This window comes from Spermophilus citellus, assembly GCF_964194105.1.
Source record: "Spermophilus citellus genome assembly, chromosome: 3".
NCBI lineage: Eukaryota > Metazoa > Chordata > Mammalia > Rodentia > Sciuridae > Spermophilus > Spermophilus citellus.
The window spans coordinates 225,602,751-225,622,769 of NC_138184.1; the positions used below are offsets into that span (position 1 = coordinate 225,602,751).

The 20,019-nt window shown below is 49.3% G+C and overlaps 1 protein-coding gene across 5 annotated transcripts; it reads left to right on the forward strand.

Moving 5' to 3' along the window:
* The first annotated feature begins 315 nt into the window (after window positions 1-315).
* ZNF775 (zinc finger protein 775) lies at window positions 316-19,697 on the forward strand. 5 transcript variants are annotated; one of them, XM_081285344.1, is made up of 4 exons: window positions 920-1,162; window positions 2,836-2,897; window positions 10,651-10,732; window positions 17,307-19,697. In XM_081285344.1, the coding sequence occupies exons 3-4, from the start codon at window positions 10,702-10,704 to the stop codon at window positions 18,899-18,901; spliced, it is 1,626 nt and encodes a 541-aa protein (XP_081141470.1). In that variant the 5' UTR covers window positions 920-1,162; window positions 2,836-2,897; window positions 10,651-10,701; the 3' UTR covers window positions 18,902-19,697. The 5 variants fall into 5 exon arrangements, with proteins under 5 accessions (XP_081141468.1, XP_081141469.1, XP_081141470.1 ...); XM_081285343.1 differs by lacking the exons at window positions 920-1,162; window positions 2,836-2,897 and adding an exon at window positions 769-854; XM_081285345.1 differs by lacking the exon at window positions 2,836-2,897.
* Window positions 19,698-20,019: the final 322 nt, after the last annotated feature.

The window sequence follows — 20,019 nt, forward strand, 5'->3', positions numbered from 1 at the left end:
TTTATCACAGCCCTAGTGAGCGCGGTGAAACTAGACCTGGTAACTTAACCCGATCAGACCCTGTTTCCCCAGCTAGAAACCAAGGGGTTGAATGCATCCGTTTCCACGGTCTCGCGTGGAGCGCCCTAAACAGTATCACCAGGCACTGCTGGGGGTTCCCTCTGCACACGCACGCACCGGGCACGTGCACCTTCCTGCGATGTGTGCAGCACCACCCAGGGAACACAGGTTCTCAGGGAGGAAAGAAAAAGGACGACAGAGTAAACACGAGCTCGAGGGGAAGTCTGAGAGCCGGGGCTTCTTTGTGGTTCGGGATGGTTTCCCAGCACAGACACCAGTGGCTGGCAACACTCGGGGAGCTCCGAAACCGTTTGCGGAGCTGACTACCGAACCCGTACGCGCGCCCTGAGTTCAGACATTAATACGCGCAAGCACGGGAAGTGGGGCGCGCCGAGGCCGAGAGACTGGTCTCAAGGGCAGGACGGACAAGGGCGCCGTGATGCCGCGCGGTCACCAGTGGCTGGACCGCGCCTACCCTCCTCCTCACAGCCGTCGGCGCACGCGTTTGCTGCGCGGGGCCGCGCGCCCGCGGGGCGAGGTCAGCCCCCCCCCCCGGCTATTGGCTCTGGAGAACAAAGGGGCCGCCCCGCGGGCTGCTTCGATAGGGCCGGGCGTGTCATCTGAGCCGCACAGCCAATCGGGTGGCCGGACGGCCTGGGGGACGGCCAGGACCACCAGCCAATCAGGTGCGCGTGCCCTCCCCGCCTGCCCCGGGACTGGCCAGGGCCGGGAGCCCGGTGCCCAAGTCGCCCCCGGGGTGGCAGTTCCCGTTAACCTTAGCTACAAAGTCAAAGGTATTTATTTCCCCGGCCCCCTCCCTCCGAGTCCCTCTGCATTTAGGGCGGGGAGGGGCAGTGAGAGGATGGCCCGGCGCCCGGCCCCGCTCCTCCCGCGCTGCTCCACCCGGCCAGGGCTGGAGCGGAGGGAGGGAGGGGGCGCGGGCCTCCGGGAGCCCCGCACGTCCCGGTGCACCGGGCCCCAAACTTTCTCCATCCCCACACAGCCGAGGGGGAAAGGACCCGGCCCGGGGTGGGGAGGGCCGCAGGACAGGGCAGCGAGGTCAGGAGGGAGGCCCCCCAAGCATGCGAGGGAGAACCTAATGGTGAGCGGAGGGTCGCCTGTGCACCGCCCCTCCTGACCTGGTCCGTTGTTCTGAGTTCCCTGTCTGTGTCCACCTCCCCTGTAGATCAGCTTCTGGGGGCCAGTGCTCTTTGCAGAAAGACTCATAGTAGGTGCTCAATAAGTGTGCGATTAAATGAGCGGGGTGGTGGGAGGTGGAACTGGAGGTAAAGAATAGTGAGAGGAAGGCACCATAGAAGTTGCAGCTGTGTGCATGGTCTTCCCAAACCTCTGTTCCAGGAAAATGAGCACTGCTGTCAGATCTCCGTGGGTTGTGCTGGGCTGGGAGGGGGCTTCTTCCTCTGTAAAGGTGGGGCATGTAGAGATGCTGCCTCCTTCAGGGCAGGATGGAGTGCGGCTGGAGTTGGGTGTGGTCTAAGTCCAAGGGTTGGAGGCTTGGAGGCAAGTTGACAGTCCAGGCTCCGCCTTAATGTTCTTTTCGAATCTCCGTTTTCATCTACAAAATGAAGAGATTAGATGTTATTTGTTCTCTTTTAGCACCAAGATTCCAATTCTGAGCTTCTAATCTGTTTTAGACTGAAATTTCTTTTATTTTTGAATGTACCCTTATAACAAGGCTTAGTAATGGTTACAGTGCGCACGGCCTGTAGTGGGTACCAGGAGATGGAAGCACCCCTGTGTTCCTGTGTTAAAATGCTTTAATCTTGTTGCAGAGACAGAAAAAGGTCTTTTTTTGGGCCGGGGGGAGATCGGGGCAAGTGATGAATTGAACTCAGGGCCTTGCATATGCTAGGCAAATGCCCTACCACTGAGTTCCTTTTTAATATATTATTTTGAGACAGGGTCTCCTTAATTGCTGAGGCTAGCCTCGAAATTACTATCCTTCCTTAGCCTCCTGGGTAGCTGGAATTACAAGCATGTGCCACTACTAGATCCAGAGAAAGTGTTGATGATAACAGTAATCCCATGGATATGGTACTGGATTGAATGGTGAATAGGTTAAGCAGAGGAGTCCTACCATTCTGGTGTAACAGAAAAGATTTCTTGGGCAAAATGATCCCTGATCTGGGCTGAGAAGAGAAGTCAGGCAAGTTCATTCCAAGAAGAGTCATTGGTGGGTGTGTGAGGACTTGACAAGCTCAAGCTCAGGAACTGGATACTGGGAGACGGAGTATGTTGGGTGCAGTGGGAGAGGTGACCACAGGCCAGATTTTGGCCTTGACAAGAAATTTTAAGCTAAATCTGAAAGTATGAGGAAGTCATTGAATGATTTTAAGTAAGGAAATAATGTTCAAATTTCAATTTTAGAAAAGTTGGTTTGGGTTCTGGGTGGCAGAAACAGAACTTGGCAGAGCAAGATAAACAATAAAGCATTGAAGTCATCCAGGTGAGAAGTAGACCGGAACTCAGGCAGGGGCAGTAGAACTTGGAGGCATTAAAATGGTGCTGGTAGGACCCAATGACCTGTTCAGTTATGGGCTGTTGGTGCTTTGTGGTAGGGAGAGCTGTGGATGTTTGAGTTGAAGAGGGCAAAGTGAGTCATGAGGAGGGCACAAGGGTGCCATTGAGAGGGTTCTGGGCAAGTCTGATGCTGGGGTGCGGGGATGGAAGCCCACATGGTCAGGGCTAGAAATGGTAGAGGGCTTAGCATCAGGGACACAATGAAATCCATATCCAGTCCTCTCCTCCTTGCAGAGTTGTTGGTACAGGCCTCTGAAGATTCCAGAGCAGCTGGCAGGAGTCCTGGCTTAGGAAGGGTGAGCACCAGGGCGTCGTTTTCCAAGCAGCTTGGGCTTGGGAAGTTGGAAGTGGGTTGATCTTAAAGGGTAGTAATGGGAGAGAAAAGACACTGTCCAGTGTGTAGGATTCAGGCAGTGTGGTCTTTTCAAATTGCCTCATTTGATGCTCATAACAAACCCATGGAAGGGTTGTTTTCAGTCATCTGCATTCAGAAACCTGAGGCCCAGATGGCTGAAGTGACAGTGATATGGAGCCAAGACTCGGGGCTCCTGATTCCCACTTCAGACTATGATGTGGTCCTGATGTGCAGCTGTGGGGAGATCTTCGCTGCTTTGGGGAGTGGGCTTCAAGGGGGAGTCTTGGGCTGACGATCCAGCCCTGTGGCAACTCAGAATTAGAGCTGGCCACAGGAGAAAGGGCCTGCTGCTGCCCTTGGGCCAGGCCCTGGAGGGTGTCAGGCTGAACTGAGCAAAGCCTAGTTGTTTCCCCAGGACTTTCTGTCCCTTTCCAGCTTCTCCATAGCTGGCCTACACCACCCCTCACCCCAGCACAGGTCACCCAGCAAGTCACTGCTCAGAGCTCACTGTGGTGTCTCCAGTCCTGCCTCCCTGAGTTCTGTTTCTTGGACCTGTAGGGATGGCGCTGAATATTCAAGGACATGTGTCATAATGGATTCCATTTCTGCTTTCCCTAGTGTGCTGTGTAATGATTTGTGTTGACATCGTTCTCGTCGTTCTCGACTGATACATTTGTGCGTCTGTGGATCTGTAGATGTGTCTGTGAGTTTAAAAAACGATTTCACGGGCTGGGATTGTGGCTCAGCGGTAGAGTGCTTGCCTAGCACGTGCAAGGCCCTGGGTTTGATCCTCAGCACCACATAAAAATACATAAACAAAATAAAGGTATTGTGTACAACTAAAAAATAAATATAAAAAAAAAACTATTTCACTTTCTCTATATTTCCATATGCAATAGATTCCCATTAATCCTTGGGGATTCATTCCAAGACCCCCAGTGGATGCCTGTCACTGTGAATCCTGTATTTACTGTTTTTCCCTAAAATTACTTGTGATAAAATTTAATTTATAAACTAGGCAACATTAATAGTTAACAATAACTAGCATCAAAGAACAGCTATAACAGTTTGTTGTGATAAGTGTTGCGAGAATGTTCTCTCGGTATATCCTGTTTTGTTCTGGCCTGGTTGGCTGTGTGTGCGTAGCTGAAGCAAGCTTTGGAAAGCCAGCTGTGGCCAGAGGGGACCACTGTGCAGTGTGGCAGGTGGTCTCACATGCATCAGTATCTCCATATTTTCGCATCTTTGAACTTTTGTTGAATTTGAGATGCAACTGAGCCTGGGTGTGTTTGTGTGGACTTTACTACCCTTTAAGATCAACCCACTCCCAACTTCCCAAGCCCAAGCTGCTTGGAAAGGTGTTTACATCAGTTTCCCACATGCCTTTGATTATATATTTTAAATGAAAACTTCGCTGCTCTTAACTAAAACTCAATTCTCAGGCAGAGAACATTGGCTATCCTGAGGGATTTGTTATAAGTGACAAGGGACAGGGGCCAGAAAAGTGATCTCTTCAGAGTCCTCCATTTGTTTAATTAATTCATAGACTCAGTATTGAGCACCTTCTGAATATCAGGGATCAGGAGGGACAATGTCCCTACCTTCTTGGATCTTCCCTTTTGGGAAGACAGAAATGACCTTGGTTGTCTATTAGGGTAGCATTAGACTCACGTGACTGTTGAGCACTTAAGTGTGGCCAGTGTGATTGAGAACCAGTTTTAAATTAAATTTATTTGAATTTAAATAACCACTGTGTGTATAGAAGCCAAGCCCTAAAATGAGGGTGGCAGTTTCAGGCCATCTTGGTCACAGTTGCTTTCGGTTATGCTCCTTCTCTTAGAACCCCCTATGGTGAGGGGAAAGTACCGTGGTAAGGGCAGGCTCCACTCAGTGTGGTCCCAGCTTCAGCACTTGCCGGCTGTGTGACTTTGAGCAAGCCTTGGTTTCCCTGGCTGAAGGACGACATGGACAGTGCTTGCTTAGAGCTTGGTTACCCAGTCCGTGTTCACTCGCAGTTCTCTGCCTATCTCTATTGACCACCCTCCTGCATAGCCAGGTCAAGGTCAAGGTGTTCAGGGAGTCTCCAATGCCCTTCAGGTAAATGAGGGTAGAGGAGATGCGCACTTGTGCCTCTGAAGGCTGATCTAAGAGCCTGCCTGGCACCAGGGTGCAGACCTGGCTGTCCCCTTGCAGGAGCTGTCCTGTATACTGGGGCATGCCAGGGCATGATGGGAAGGTAGAAACACCACCAGGTGGTGCCCGCGAGGAGGAGAGGGCAAGGAAGGTAATGCTAGAAATGGAGGCTTGGGGCAGGTGTCTCCTGCCTGGGTCTCCTGGGAGAGCAGAGTGATTGGTGTAGGTGGAAGGTTGATGGGGTGAGGACCTGGTGGGGCCTCAGGATGAGGGCTGCTCAGCTCAAAGCCTCAGCTCCTGGTGAAGGCACTGTGGTCCTGCCCACTGGTGACAAAGGATGTATGAGCTGCATTCAGTTCCTGTTCCCCACCTGGGGCCTGAGTGTGTTGCAGATGCCTGTGGTTTGGGAGGAGGTGGGGGGTGTGGCCTTGCTCCTTGCCCCAGCTGTTGCCTTCCCTCTTTCCCCAAGTTTCTGCTAACACCAAAGCCCCTTTGTTATCTCCTCTGCCCCCAGGCCTCACCACCTGCTGCAGGCCACAATCCACTCTTTGTGTGGTCTGCAGCTGGCGCCAAGGCCTTCCCATTGAGGAGGTTCTTATCAGAACTGCAGCCCAACCCCTTGCTGGGAGGCTGGGTTAGGGGCAGGTGGTAGGAATAAGAGGTGACCAGCCTTGTCCTGAGACTCATCCCCTGTGTGTGACCTGATTCCCTGGTACTTGGTACTTATGGAGAGTGGAAGGGAAAGGTGGCCTAGCCCAGGTCAGGGCCCACGTGTACTAGACTAGGCTGTGGAGCCTTGCATCCTGCAGGGCAGCCTGTCCACCTGATGCCTGGGGTCTCTCTTGTCAGCCAAGTGATATGTCAGGGCTGGGGATGAGGAGGGACAAGCCAGTTCACATGATGGAGGGAGAGAATCTTGGGCATTTGTGGTGGTGTGGAGGATCTAGAAGGGGTGTCCATGTGGAGGGACTGCCTTGGGCTTGGCTTTCCCAGGGTGTGGTCTCCAAACATCTCCCACTTGAGCACATAGGTATAGTGAGTCCCCAAAGCCATGGCTTATCCCCATTCCTGACCTGTGTGTCCCCCTTACTTCTCACTTCATGCCCTTGGGCCCACGAGGCCCCCTCCTTCTATTAACAGAAGGGGGGTGGCTCAGGACAGAAGCCCAGGACAGGGAGGCACAGCTCTGGGCAGATCACCAAGAATCAAGGCCCTTCTGTCACCTGAGGCAGCTTTTAGGTCCTGGAAGCTTCTGGAAGCTGAAGTAGATAAAGCAGGGCTCTCTGGTTTGAGTTAGGAACCTCTGGATGTATTGGTACATTAAGTCCTGTCCCTCTGTCCTTGCCTCAAATTCATGGCCCAAGCTCTGACCCCTTCAAAGTCTTCCCACATCAATGTGGCCTGGGCCCACCATCCTCTGAGCCTCTTTAGGTGGATATTAAGTCAATTGGCAAGAGGTTCTCCAAGGAGTGGGGTGCAGAAGCCATGGAAGGAGCCCCCACTCTCAGCGAGACCCCTCCTGGGGCCTTGCCCTCCCCTTCCTGCTGCCCACCTCTCCCAGGTATCTCCAGTATTGAGGGAAGAAAATACAGCAGGGGTGAGGGCAGACCCCTGTTGGGGAAATAGAGTTTAAGAAATCTCTATCGGGCTGGGGATGTGGCTCAAGCGGTAGTGCGCTTGCCTGGAGTGCGTGCGGCCCGGGTTCGATCCTCAGCACCACATACAAACAAAGATGTTGTGTCCGCTGAAAACTAAAAAATAAATATTAAAAAATTCTCTCTCTCTGTCTCTCTCTCTCTCCCTCTCACTCTCTCTTAAAAAAAAAAAAAAAGAAATCTCTATCACCCAGAAAGGCCTTCCACAAAAATAGAAGAGAAAGAAAATAGGGTTTTTTTAATATTTATTTTTTAGTTTCAGGTGGACACAATATCTTTATTTTATTTGTATGTGGTGTTGAGAATCGAACTCAGTGTCTCATGCATGCTAGGTGAGCGCGCTACCACTTGAGCCACATCCTCAGCTCAAGAAAATAGTTTTTTATTTGTTTGTTTGTTTTTATTGAATAAGCGTTGGAAGAATGTGATGCCTTTCCTGGCACTTGCAAGGTGGCTGGGCAGAGAGCACTCGCAGCTTGGTTATAGCCAGGCAGGGGCCATCTATCTTGCACATCCGTTCTCAAGATAAATCATAGCTGCTCTTCAAGAGCATGTGACACTACCATGTCTCATCTAATTCAGCCTCATTTTACCTACTTATTAGGGTGACTACTTGCTATCTAATTACCCTTACCCAAAGGAAAAGTAAGCTTTTCATATTTTTTTAAATATATTTTTTTAGTTATACATGGACACAATATCTTTATTTTGTTTATTTATCTTTTATGTGGTGCTGAGGATCGAACCCAGTGCCTCATATGTGTGAGGCAAGTGCTCTGCCACTGAGCCACAACCTCAGCCCAGCTTTTCATATTTTTATGACAGGAGTTAACTTTGCAGCTTGGAGCCAGGCACCGTCCAGAGCCAGGCTCCTGCCCTTGCATGGAGAAGGGCCTGCCTTCCTGCATGTTGACTTTTCAGAAGGATGGCTCCCAGGTCCTCAAGAAAGACATCAAGGCCAGGCATGATGGCACACATCTGTAATACCAGCAGCTCGGGAGGCTGAGGCAGGAGGATCACAAGTTCAAAGCCAGTCTCTGCAAAAGCAAGGCACTAAGTAACTCAGTGAGACCCTGTCTCTAAATAAAATACAAGATAGGGCTGGGGATGTGGCTCAGTGGTTGAGTGTCCCTGAGTTCAATCCCTGGTTCTCTTAGAAAAGAAAAAAAACAAAAAACAAAAACCACATTATGTTGTAAAGTTGGCAAAAGCCTTTTGGCTTCAAAAAAGACTTAAAGACTTATGTATGTTTCAAAAGGGACAGAGCCAGAACTTAACAATAAGTTTCTGAAGAAAATATTCAGTCCTTCTGCACCTCTGTAATTCCAGCAATTCAGGAGCCTGAGGGAGAATTGTAAATTCAAGGCCAGCCTGGGCAAACTGCAACCCTGTCTCAAAATAAAAGGCGGTGGATGTAGCTCAGTGGGTTCAATCCCTAGTACCATTAAAAAAAAAAAAAAAAACAAAACAACAACAACAACAAAAAACTCCAAAACCAAGAAGGTGTCTTTCACTCTACACCAGGGAAATTAAATTTTCTTTAGATTCCTGTTTACCCATATACCCCTCTCTTACCTTGTCAGAGACCAGATTCCAGTTTCGGTAGATATGCCCAGAACCCTCAGGAAGGGGACCCTGGGGGAAGGGGGTCTTGGCCAGGCGTTCCTTGGCTGGAGTGGGCTTTCTGGTGAGGGGTTGCCAAGCCGAGGGGGCCGAGGGGGCCAAACGGGAGCTTTGACTGAAGCCTGGAAGAGCCCCTTCCCAGGCGCCTGAAGCTTGGGCTGCGAGTCTCTGTGGGGCAGCTTTTGGAGTCCTTGCCGTGCTGAGGGGTACAGGAGATGAATCCAGGTGTGACCACAGGAGAGACCGTGGGCACTGGCGTGGTGACAAAATGAGCCGGCGTCTGAGCGCAGTCCCCAGCTGGGCAGCATATTTGTTATGTGCCTCTCCTGGGGACAGTGACGAGCACATCAGGTGGGAAACCGCTGGGGCGACGTGAGGTGCAGTTAGGCTTGTTGCTGGGTACTGAGGTGCCAGGGGAGGCTGCTCTGGGAAGGTGACACTGAGGAAGGAAGAAGCTCAGGGCAGCCAGGCAGAGGATGTGGGGGCTTCAGAGGGGACTCCCAGGCAACAGCTTGGGGCGTCCAAGAAGCCATGCCATCTGCCCCCAGCCATGCTTCAGGCAGGAAGGGAGCCAGTCAGGAAGCGTTAGAAGACCACAGCCTAAAATAAAGAAGAGTGATGGCTGAACCAGGGCCCCGTGAGCTAGCACCCTGTCTAGGGCGACTGTGAGATGCCCTGGCAGCGTTCCTGACTAGCTTTGTTCTGGAACATGGAGGGGGACTCTAAAAGATGGGCCGCTGATGAGGAGGGGTGGGGGCCATCTGCCTACTGGGTGCCTTCTTGACTAGGGCCCGTCCTGATCTCTGACCTCAGCTGAGGTTCCTTGTTTCTCACTTGGTGGCCTTCACTTGCCACCTTTCCCATGTTAGGGGTGTGAGGCTCTGGTCTGGGAGTCAGGAGACCTGGGTTTTTGTCCATTTGTGCCATTCAACCACCTCTGTGACTCTGGACATGTCGGGGACCCTCTTTGCCTGGTTTCCTCTTGGTTAATATAAATTATGCCATTTTGCCATTTTTGACTGGGCAGAGAGGAGGAGTTTCAGGAGAGGTTAAAAGTCCAAGTCTGAAAGACTGGCTGTTGGGCAGGACCTGGTACATTCTACCAGGGACAGTACCTCACAGGGGCACCCATACATTCCAAGAGATTATTTTGTTTGGGGGGAAAAATGTTGAAATTGTTAGTGCGCTAAATTGATTTATTCTTCAAGGTCAAGCTGAAATTGTACCTCTTCCATGAAGTCACCCCTTGTCTCGGCAGTTCATAGTATGGTGTCATGTGTCCATGATCTCTCTCTCACACACATCTTTTTCTCTCACTTCCTAAAATTCTCTTTAATAATTCAACAAGCATTTTTTTTTGCCCTGATATCTGTTTATTTATTTTTTAGTTGTAGGTGGACACACATTATCTTTATTTCATTTTTACACAGTGCTGAGGATTAAACCCAGTGCCTCACACATGCTAGGTGAACGCTCTACCCCTGAGCTAGGTGAGAGCTCTACCCCTTGCCCTGATAGTTGAACACTACTGTGGTATCTATCTATATTGATGCATTTAAGTTTATTTTATTTTTCTAATTTAGGATTATATACTACCTCCTAAAACAGATGATGGAAGGACACGAACCAAGTGTTTTTCTTCTTTATCTCCCCAGGGCTTTGCTTTTTGTAAATGTGTGCAAATAATGGTGATTTTCTAAGATCTACTATTTCCTTAGGGGTTTTGTGACTTTATAAAATAGCTTTATTTCAGGGTGCTCATAATTGAAACTAATCAATTAAAAACAATTTGCCATATGCTTTTTCTGTTTTCCAAGTTTGTCAGGGTATCTAATTTAAAACATGGAGGGGGCAGGAAGGGAAGCCAGAATTTTTAAAAACTGTAAAATTGCAGTGTGTGTTTAAAACTACATAATGTATGGGCTGGGGGTGTGGCTCAAGCGGTAGCGCGCTCGCCTGGCATGCGTGCGGCCCGGGTTCGATCCTCAGCACCACATACCAACAAAGATGTTGTGTCCTCCGAGAACTAAAAAATAAATATTAAAAATTCTCTCTCTCTCTCTCTCCCCCTCTCTCACTCTCTCTTTAAAAAAAATAAATAAATAAAACTACATAATGTAAACTCCACAGGCTGGTGCTGTTAACCCCTGCACATTTCAACCGATGTCCTAGAAGAGGGCTGAGAAATAGCGCGAGGTCTGAGATGGGAGAGGGTCCGGAAGACGGGCTTTCATCCTGTCCCATAGGCCAATTCTCTTTATTTTGCTCCCATCTCACTCTCAGATGGCAGGGCGGATACCTGGCCAGCACTGATGCTGTGAGAGGTCTTCAGGGATGGAGAGTGGCCTGCCTGGTGACAGCACAGGTAAGAGAGAAAGTGGCCTCCTCCTGTCCCAGGCCTGCCTGCCTGTCCTTCCTGGAGCCAAACACAAGTTGCCGCCCTGAGCATCTAGAATGTACTGTTTCAGTGTGGAGACCTGGACTTGAAGGTCATCCAAAGACTAGAACAAAGAGACTGTGGGATTTAAAAAAAAAAAAAAAAAGACAAAGCCCAGTCCATTAACTTGCCAAGCCAGGGGAGACAGAGGCATGGCTGCAGGAATTGAGATGTTAGCACTCTGAGTAGGACAGCTGCTTAGAGCAGACTCTGTTGTTTGTTGATCAGCAAACTTCTTCAGTTCAGCCCAGGAAAGCTTCCTGGGGTCACTCAGAGTTCAGGGTCTTTCTTGGCTCAGAGTTGGTTATGATGAAACAGCCCTCAGTTTTGGTATCTGCAAGTGCTGTCAGGAATGGAAATTTTTTCTGTTTGGTCATGTGTTCTTGGCAGGAGCCCTTCTGTTTAGCTCTGTGCTGGGGCTGCAGCAGCCCCTGGCACCTATGAGGAGGTCTCCCAGCTCTTTTTTTTTTTCCTGTGCAGGGGATTTGAATCCAGGGGTGCTCTACCACTGAGCTAGATCCCTAGACCTTAACATTTTAAAAAAGTTCCATTTTGCACCAGGGACTCGCTCATCATGTTGCCCTTGACCTGGCAATCCTCCTGCCTCAGCCTCCGAGTAATGAATTACAGGTGTGATGCACTGTTGCCTCTGCCTGTGAGCAGCTCTCCCAGCCACTCCCCGCCACCCCTGCTTTTTGTTTTTTTTTAGTGCAGGAGATTGAACCAAGGGCCTTACTCTTGCTGGGCAAGCCCTCTACCACTGAGCTACGCCCCCAGCCCTCCCAGCTCTTTTTAAAAATTGCTTTTGAGACATGGTCTTGATAAACTGCCCAGGCTAGTCTTGAACTTGTAATCCTCCTGCCGCAGTGCCCAGCTCTTTGACCAACCCTATCCTGATGTGGTGGGGTCCCAGGGCAGGCCTAGCCCAATTTAGGAATCCCCCCCTGGGCAGAGTGTGACTGGTTTTCTTATCTCCCTCTCCCCTCCCAGGGCAGTTGTTCTATAGTCCCCAGAGCCCATAGCCCCTGTGGAGAGAACCACCTTCCCTCCCAGAAAAATCATTTCAGTGGACTTAAGACTGAGACAAAAATTATGCCATGACTGGGTAAAAGATAAGCATTAGCAGCACGCTCCAGGAGGGGCAGTGTCATGTGTGGAAAGCACCCATCCTGGGCTGGGTCTTGATAAGGACCCTTAGTTGGACAGGCTGGCCCTGTTCAAGTCTCACTTGGCTCCTGAGAGCTTCTGTAAGACGTAGACATTACGGTATTTATGCAATCACCGTGAAGCCTAGAGCATGTGTGCTAAACACTTGAGGACACTTTCCCGTATAAACTCCTTAGCCGTGAGGTGGCTCTGACAAAAGGAGACTTGGAGACTCCCAGGGCCCTCTGTCCTCCCTAGGGCACTTCTGAGGCAACCCTGGGGCTGTAGGGAAGAGGGAAAATGCTGGCACAGATATCGGAGACCCACTCCTAGGCTATAGCCAGTTCTTACCTGGCCAGACTTAAGGGAATGGTCTGTCTGAGTGCCACATTTTTCAGATAACTGATAATTACCTCTTTTAATTTTTTTTCAGTGCTAGGGCCTGTGTGCATGCTATAGCACTGAGCTACATCCTCATCTCTTCTTTTAATTCTTATGTATGTTGTATATCCATTTTTTTGTTGTTGTGGTAATTTAATCCAGGAGTGCTTTACATTATATACATAATGTAAAATTTATCAAGTTAACCATTTTTAAGTGTACATCAGTATCATTAAGCACACTTACAATGCCGTGTAACCATCCCCATCATCTATTTCCAGATCTTTTTTATCACCCAGGAACTCTGTACCCATTAAATGGTAATCCCCATTTAACATATTTTTATTTTATCTGAACCATTTAAGATTTAAAACATTTTTTTAAGAGAGAGAGAGAGAGAGAGAGAGAGAGAGAGAGAGAGAGAGAGAGAATTTTTTTTTAATATTTATTTTTTTAGTTTTCGGAGGACACAACATCTTTGTTTGTGTGTGGTGCTGAAGATCGAACCCCGGCCCCACGCATGCCAGGCGAGCGCACTACCGCTAGAGCCACCTCCCCAGCCCTAAAACATGTTTTTTATGATGACTGAGGAATATAACCTGCAAGCCAGAGGCTTTGTATCAATACCAGACCCCTGAAGGGATATATCCCTGGGACAGGCTGAGGGCCTAGCACACCCTGTTCCTCAGTCCCAGGACCTCAGGGGACCTGTGCTAGGTTTATATTCTTGTGCCCATTAGCAGGTGTGAGAACTCTATCCTGGAGTTCTGAGGCCTTCAGGCATGGGGACATCTTTCTGGCTGTGGGTAGAGAGGGGAAAGCTACTTGTTGGATATTAAGGCCAAGTTTTACCAAGCAAGGCAGTAACCTGGGGTGAGGGGGGCTCTGGGGTATTAATGGATACTGTGTCACTCAGGGACAGTGGACCCTTCTTGTTTGAATATATCTTGTATTCACTACCAGGCTGCCAATGTGGATACTTAGTCCCTTAAATATCTCCCCGGGCCACATTTCATCACAGCTATGGAAACACTCCTATAATCAATTAAACTCGTTGCACTTGGGTGTTCAGTTCCTGCCAAAAATAAATTTCTTTTTTTTTAATATTTATTTTTAGGTATAGATGGACACAACATAATACCTTTATTTTTTTTTTTTTTTTGTGGTGCTGAGGATTGAACCCTGGTCCTGCCCATGCTAGGCGAGCGATCCACCGCTCCAATAATAAATTTCAATCACCACTTTCATTTTCAAATTGTTACTTTCACTAAAATGATTTTTCATGACCAAGCACCAGGGGAAGCATTATGAAGTTATTTGCAAGGAGGGAAACTGGCTCCTTAAAGGTACCTTCCATGATATCCTCCCCCACAATGACCCTGAGGCCATGGGGGTGGGGCTTTTGGCCCTAGAATGAAAGGCTACCAGATTATTAGTGAGGGTTTTTTCTTTAAAATATTTAAGGATTTAAAAATTATATATGTGTGTATGTTATACACATATACATACAAACACACATACATACACATTTCTGGTACTGGGGATTGAACCCAAGGATGCTTAACCACTGAGTCACATCTCCACTCCTTTTTATTTTTTTAAAATTGTATTATTTGAGGGCTGGGGTTGTGGCTCAGCAGTAAAGCGCTCACCTAGCACTTGCGAGGCCCTGGGTTTGATCCTCAGCACCACATAAAAATAAATAAATAAAGGTATTGTGTCCAACTACAACTAAAAAAAATTTTTTTAATATTGTAAAATATATTTTAAAAATTATATTATTTGAATATCCTCATATAAATTCAAAAGATACAAGCCAGAATGGTGGCACATGCCTGTAATCTCAGGGACTTGAGAGGCTGAAGCAGGAGGATTGAGAATTTGAGGCCAGAGTTGGCAATTTAGCAAGATTGTGTCTCAAAATAAAAATTAAAGGGTCCAGGGGTATAGCTCAGTAGTAGAGCACTCCTGGATTAAATTACCAGTACCACACACATACAGAAAAATTCAAATGACAGATGAGGTAAAGATCCCCTCTACCTTCTCTAGCCAGTCCTATCATTTCAGAGGATAAACACCATTTTCAGGTTTGTACACAACATCCTGGGTCATGTAAGTACATATGTATGTACATAGAGACATGCAGTTTTATGTTCATAAATTGGGTCAAATAATTCATGTAATTTTTTCAACTTGTTTTTTGCTTTCTCTTGAAATGTTTTAGAATCTTTTCACATTGGTATATATAGTTATTTTCCAATTTTTTCAATTATCAGTTACAACCCATATCATGAACAGAATGATAATTTTTCAAAACTGTTCTTTAGATTGTTATCCATTGTTTACTAATTAGGTTGTTATCCATTGTTTGCTAATTACAAATTCCATTTCAGTGAGTATTCTCAGCACTCCTCTTTGTATTTGCACATATTTCTTTGTGTGCACATGTGCAAGCATGTGTACATATGCCCCGGGACTGAAGCCTGGGCCTTGTGCATGCTAGGCATGTACTCTTCCACTGAGTGACAAGCCTGGTCCACTGGTATGTATTTCTTAGGATAAATACCTAGAGTGAAATTCTATATAGAAGATTCTATACACTTCTAATTTTAACAAGTCCTGTTCAATTATCCTTCAAAAAGTCTGAACCCCAGGATATGCTCCCAGAATATCCCCTCAGGATGCCCTTGTGCCTACTTGCTTTCTCATGTTTCTGTGTATATTGTGTATATTTTCCATCTTTTCATTTTACTACGCTTTTTTTTTTTTTTTTTTTTTTTGGTACTAGGGATTGAACCCAGAGGGGCTTTACCGCTGAGCCACATCCCCAGCCATTTATTTTTTATTTTTTATTTTGAGACAGGGTCTCACTTAATTGCTTAGGGTCTTGCTAAGTTTCTGAGGCTGGCTTTGAGCTTGCTATACTCCTGCCTCAGCCTCCTGAGTTGCTGGGACTACAGGCGTGTGCAACCAAACCCAGCTTCTATTGCCATTTTAAAAAGTGATTAATTTTTGTACCTGGTAATCTTGCTGTATTTCCATTTTCAGTGGATTCTATTGTATATTCTAAGTTAAAAATCATAAGCTCAGTTGCCTCTTCTTTTCCCATATTTATATATTTCTTTTTTCTCCTCGGCTTTGCTGGTTTCTCAAGTATGAAGTTGAATAGTGTCAGTGATAGTGAGCACCCTTATTTTACTGCTTCTAATCTTTTGTCTTTGGTTGTAGTGTTTGTTGTAATTTCTAGTATACATCTTTTGTCAGGTTAAGAAATTTTCTTATGTTCCTAGTTCGTTCATTCATTCATTCATTCATTCATTCATTCCCTCCTCCCTTTCCTTCTTTCTTCCCTTCTTTACTATTTCCCTCCCTCTTTTCCTTCAGAAATGATGCTAAATTTTAGCAGATAACTTTTTCCACACCTATTGATATGGTATGAGGTTTTTACTTTTAATACAGTCATGTCATGATTCTGTCAAGCCATCTTTTCTTTCCTGGGGAACATCCCAGCAGGGTTATAATATGTCATTCTTTTTAATGCCACTGAACTTGCTTTGCTAATGTTTGCATTTGTCCAAAGAACAGTAAACCTATAATTTCCTGCCTACCCCCACTTTTGTCTTGTTTTGATGCTAGAGTTATGCCCGACTTAATAGACTTTTCCCTCCCTGCTACTCCCCGTAATAGTTTAAATAGCAGGGACTAATCCTTCCCTTGAAGTTTTAGTGGAGCCTGTTTTTGCAGTCTTGTGGCCTATTCCCTGTCGTGGGGTAGAATCTGGCTTTCTCTTCAGTCTCTTCTGATTATTTATATAATCAGTTTTTCTACCTATCCTTGGGTTAGCTTTAATTGATATTTTCTTGCAAAACCATCTTTTTACAAAGATTTTCAATTTTTTGATATAAAGTCAATAAATAGTATTTTAGGATTTTCAGAATCCTTTTGGTACTTTTACATTTCCTTCACCTAAAATCTCTGTTTTTACCTTTGTCAATACCTTTCTTCTACTTCTTTCGTTTTATTTTGTTGTCTCTATAATGCTGAAACCTGTTTGTTCAGACTTTATTCCTTCTGTGTTCACAACTGTTTGCTTTCATCTCCCCTTTATGGAATGAGAGCTTTCATGAAGTATAACATACATACTCACATAGTGAATACACTCCTGTAATCAGCACCCACACTGACAGAACATTGCAGAACCTCGGAAACCATGCCTCCTTCACGCGGCCATCCCTAGTTTGGCCAGCTTTGGATCTCCGTGTAAGTGGGATCATAGGGTCTGTATTCCTTAGTGTCTAAAGTAGGCATTTTCATTTGGAGTTCTGATGTTTGAGGTAGGCACAGAAAGTACCTCTGGAGACTTGTGCACAGGTGTGAAGTGTGGGCCAGGAGCAGCACATGGGACTCCAGTGAGTGAAGTGGCCTGGGTGTAGTACAAAGGCAAGGCAACCCTGTTTCTGCAACCCCTATTTCCGGTGTTGAGGCCTTTGTGGCCTACATTCAGATCTGACCATTTTCTCCTTGTTCCCTTGGGCCAGAAGATTTCATTGGATGTTGTTGTGTTTTAGTTGTAGATGGACACAATACATTTTATTTATGTATTTATTTTTTATATGGTGCTAAGCATCAAACCTAGTGCCTCACACGTGCTAGGCAGGCGCTCTACCACTGAGCTACAACCCCGGCCCTTGGAGGGTTTCTTTTAACCTCCTCTGCATCTCCTGGGCCTTGGGGTAGAGAAAGCAGGGTGAAATTTTTTTTTTTTTCCTTCACAATCCACACCCTAGCCTGCCCTCTGCCTGTACTTTCTGCCTTCCCCTACTGCCTTTTATTTCCCCTTCCATTTAAAAATCTTTGCCTTCCTTCTTCCAGCTTTTCTCTTCCCTCTCGCACCTGTTGCTCTCTCTTGCTCCTTCTTTGCACTCTGGGGAGCAGCCAGTGACCTGTCTCCATCCTCTCCCTTTGCCCCTGGCAGGAGATGAGCTGGTGATGAAGATCAAGCAAGAGAAGCCAGAGTGGCTGCTGCAGACACAGGCCGTGCTTCCCGAGAAGGACAAGGAGAACATTTTCCAGCAGCATCGGGGCCTCCTGCCATGCCAGACCATGGGGCGACCTCGGGGTCTGGGGACACAGGAAGAGACTGGGGGTCCAAGGTGGGCTCCTCCCACTGAGCAGGATGGGCTGCTGGCAGGCCGGGCTCCCGGGGCCGCCCCTGGCCCTCTGAACCCCACACTTTCCGCTGGAGAGGGTCACTTTGTGTGCGTGGACTGCGGGAAGAGGTTCAGCTGGTGGTCGTCCCTGAAGATCCACCAGCGCACCCACACCGGAGAAAAGCCGTATCTCTGCGGTAAGTGCGGCAAGAGCTTCAGCCAGAAACCCAACCTGGCCCGCCACCAGCGGCACCACACGGGCGAGCGGCCCTTCTGCTGCCCGGAGTGTGCAAGGCGCTTTAGCCAGAAGCAGCACCTACTCAAGCACCAGAAGACCCACTCTCGGCCTGCCACCCATGCGTGTCCTGAGTGTGAACGTTGCTTCCGCCACCAGGTGGGCCTCCGCATTCACCAGCGCGCACATGCCCGGGACCGCCAGGGCTCCCGCGCTGGTCTGCATGAAATGCTCCGGGAAGCCGCTGTACGACGGGCCTGCCGCCTCAGGCCCGGGACACCACGGGGCCGCCCAGAGTGGGCCTGGCTAGGGCTCTGCCAGGGCTGGTGGGGCCAGCCTGGGGCCCGGACCTCCGTCCCTGGCCCCTCGGGGCCCGGAGAACAGCGCCAGTTCATCTGCAATGAGTGCGGCAAGAGCTTCACCTGGTGGTCCTCGCTGAACATCCACCAGCGCATCCACACGGGCGAGCGGCCCTACGCGTGCCCCGAGTGTGGCCGCCGCTTCAGCCAGAAGCCTAACCTGACGCGGCACTTGCGCAACCACACCGGGGAGCGGCCGCACCCGTGCCTGCACTGTGGCCGCAGCTTCCGCCAGAAGCAGCACCTGCTCAAGCACCTGCGCACGCACCTGCCGGGCGCCCAGGCTGCGGCGTGCCCCAGCTGTGGGCAGAGCTGCCCTAGCCGAGCGGCGCTGCGGGCCCACCAGCGTGCGCACACCGCTGCCGAGCGCCGGAGCCCTGGGCCTGGCGTCCAGGACCCGGAGCCAGGTGCAGAGTCACAAGCTGAGGCCCCTCAGGACTTGGCTGTGCAGCTCTGCAGTCCCCAGACGCCACAGGGGAGTGGGGCCGCACCGTGGGGCCGGGGGCGCGGGGGCCTGGCCGGGCCTGGGGAGCAGCGCCAGTTCATCTGTAACGAGTGCGGCAAGAGCTTCTCGTGGTGGTCGGCGCTCACCATCCACCAGCGCATCCACACCGGCGAGCGGCCCTACGCGTGTCCCGACTGCGGCCGCCGCTTCAGCCAGAAGCCCAACTTGACGCGGCACCAGCGCAACCACACGGGCGAGCGGCCCTACCAGTGCTCCGCCTGCGGCCGCGGCTTCCGTCAGAAGCAGCACTTGCTCAAGCACCAGCGCGTCCACCGCGGAGCCTTGTCGCCGCACCCCGGCCCCCAGGAGGAGGCGCTGTAGTGCACCGGCGCTGCGCACGGCAGAGGAGATTGTGTGTGGTGTGTGTGGGGACAGGGATAGCCTGAAAACTGGCTCTTAACAGGTCCCTCCTGAGATCCCCATCAAAAGGCAGTACCTTGAGGCTCCAAGCCCCAGAGAACAGCATTCCAGAAGTATCCCAATTCCAAAGGGTGCCTGAAAAAGTGCCCAGGGTGTGTTGAGGGAGGAATTAAGATCAGCACTCCTTACTCAGGAGCCTGGATGAGTTGATGATGGGCTGCTCCCGTCTGTACCCCAGGCCTTAGGAACCGAATGAAGGGGCTTTTGGGCACCCTCCAGAGGTGAGAAATGTTCCCAGGATTGGTCAGCTGTAGCACTGGCCTGTCACACCTGGGCTGCACCATGACCAGGGGGCTGTCCCTATGGTAGAGTAGAGACAGACTCCAGAATACCAGGAAAGGAGCAGAGGTGGTGGATAGGAGGGGACAAGCATAACCCCAGCACCAAAGCTAGTGCCACATTTAGTGGCATCCAGTAACTATTTCTGGAGGGACTGGGGGGCTTGGTCCTTCTCCAACTCTGAGTGAGTGCTGGGTGTGGCTGGCCTGGCCCTTGAACTGGCATATGCGTGATGGTCAGGGACAGGAGTGCAAGTGGATGATCTCAGCTGAGATTTGGCCACTTGGGGAGGTGACTGTGCTGGAGGGAGCCACCATCTTGCTTCTGCTTCTGTCCCCAAGTGGGTGGGTGGCTGTTACTGACTTGGATCTTATCCCTCCTGGGGTTGCAGAAGAGAAAAATGAAGAACTGAATATTCCACGTGGTGTCAGTGTTCTTTCTGAACTCCCTTGCTGAAGCTGGCGTGTGTGTGTGTCTGTGCTCCCAGGGATCTATCTGGCCCAGGGCACGGAGCTCTTGCCACATGCACAGCAACTTCCCCACTGCCACTTCTTCCTGGGGCTGGAGGGGAGTTTTCTCCTGTCCCCTCTCCTTAAAGTCTGCTTAGAGTCTTCTCACATATTCACCCTACCCCGCCTCACCTCTTGCCTCCTGGAAGTCACATCTTATGCTCTTTGAAAGCAGGGTTGACTGAGATCCTGGTGCTGATAGAAGCCAAGGCTCCAGATCTGTTTCCTCAG

Coding starts and splice junctions, on each gene's coding strand:
- ZNF775 (XM_081285342.1), top strand. CDS start 500: ATGCCGCGCGGTCACCAGTGGCTGGACCGCGCCTACCCTCCTCCTCAC. Junction 855..17,306: donor CCTTAGCTACAAAGTCAAAG/GTATTTATTTCC, acceptor TGCCCCTGGCAG/GAGATGAGCTGGTGATGAAG.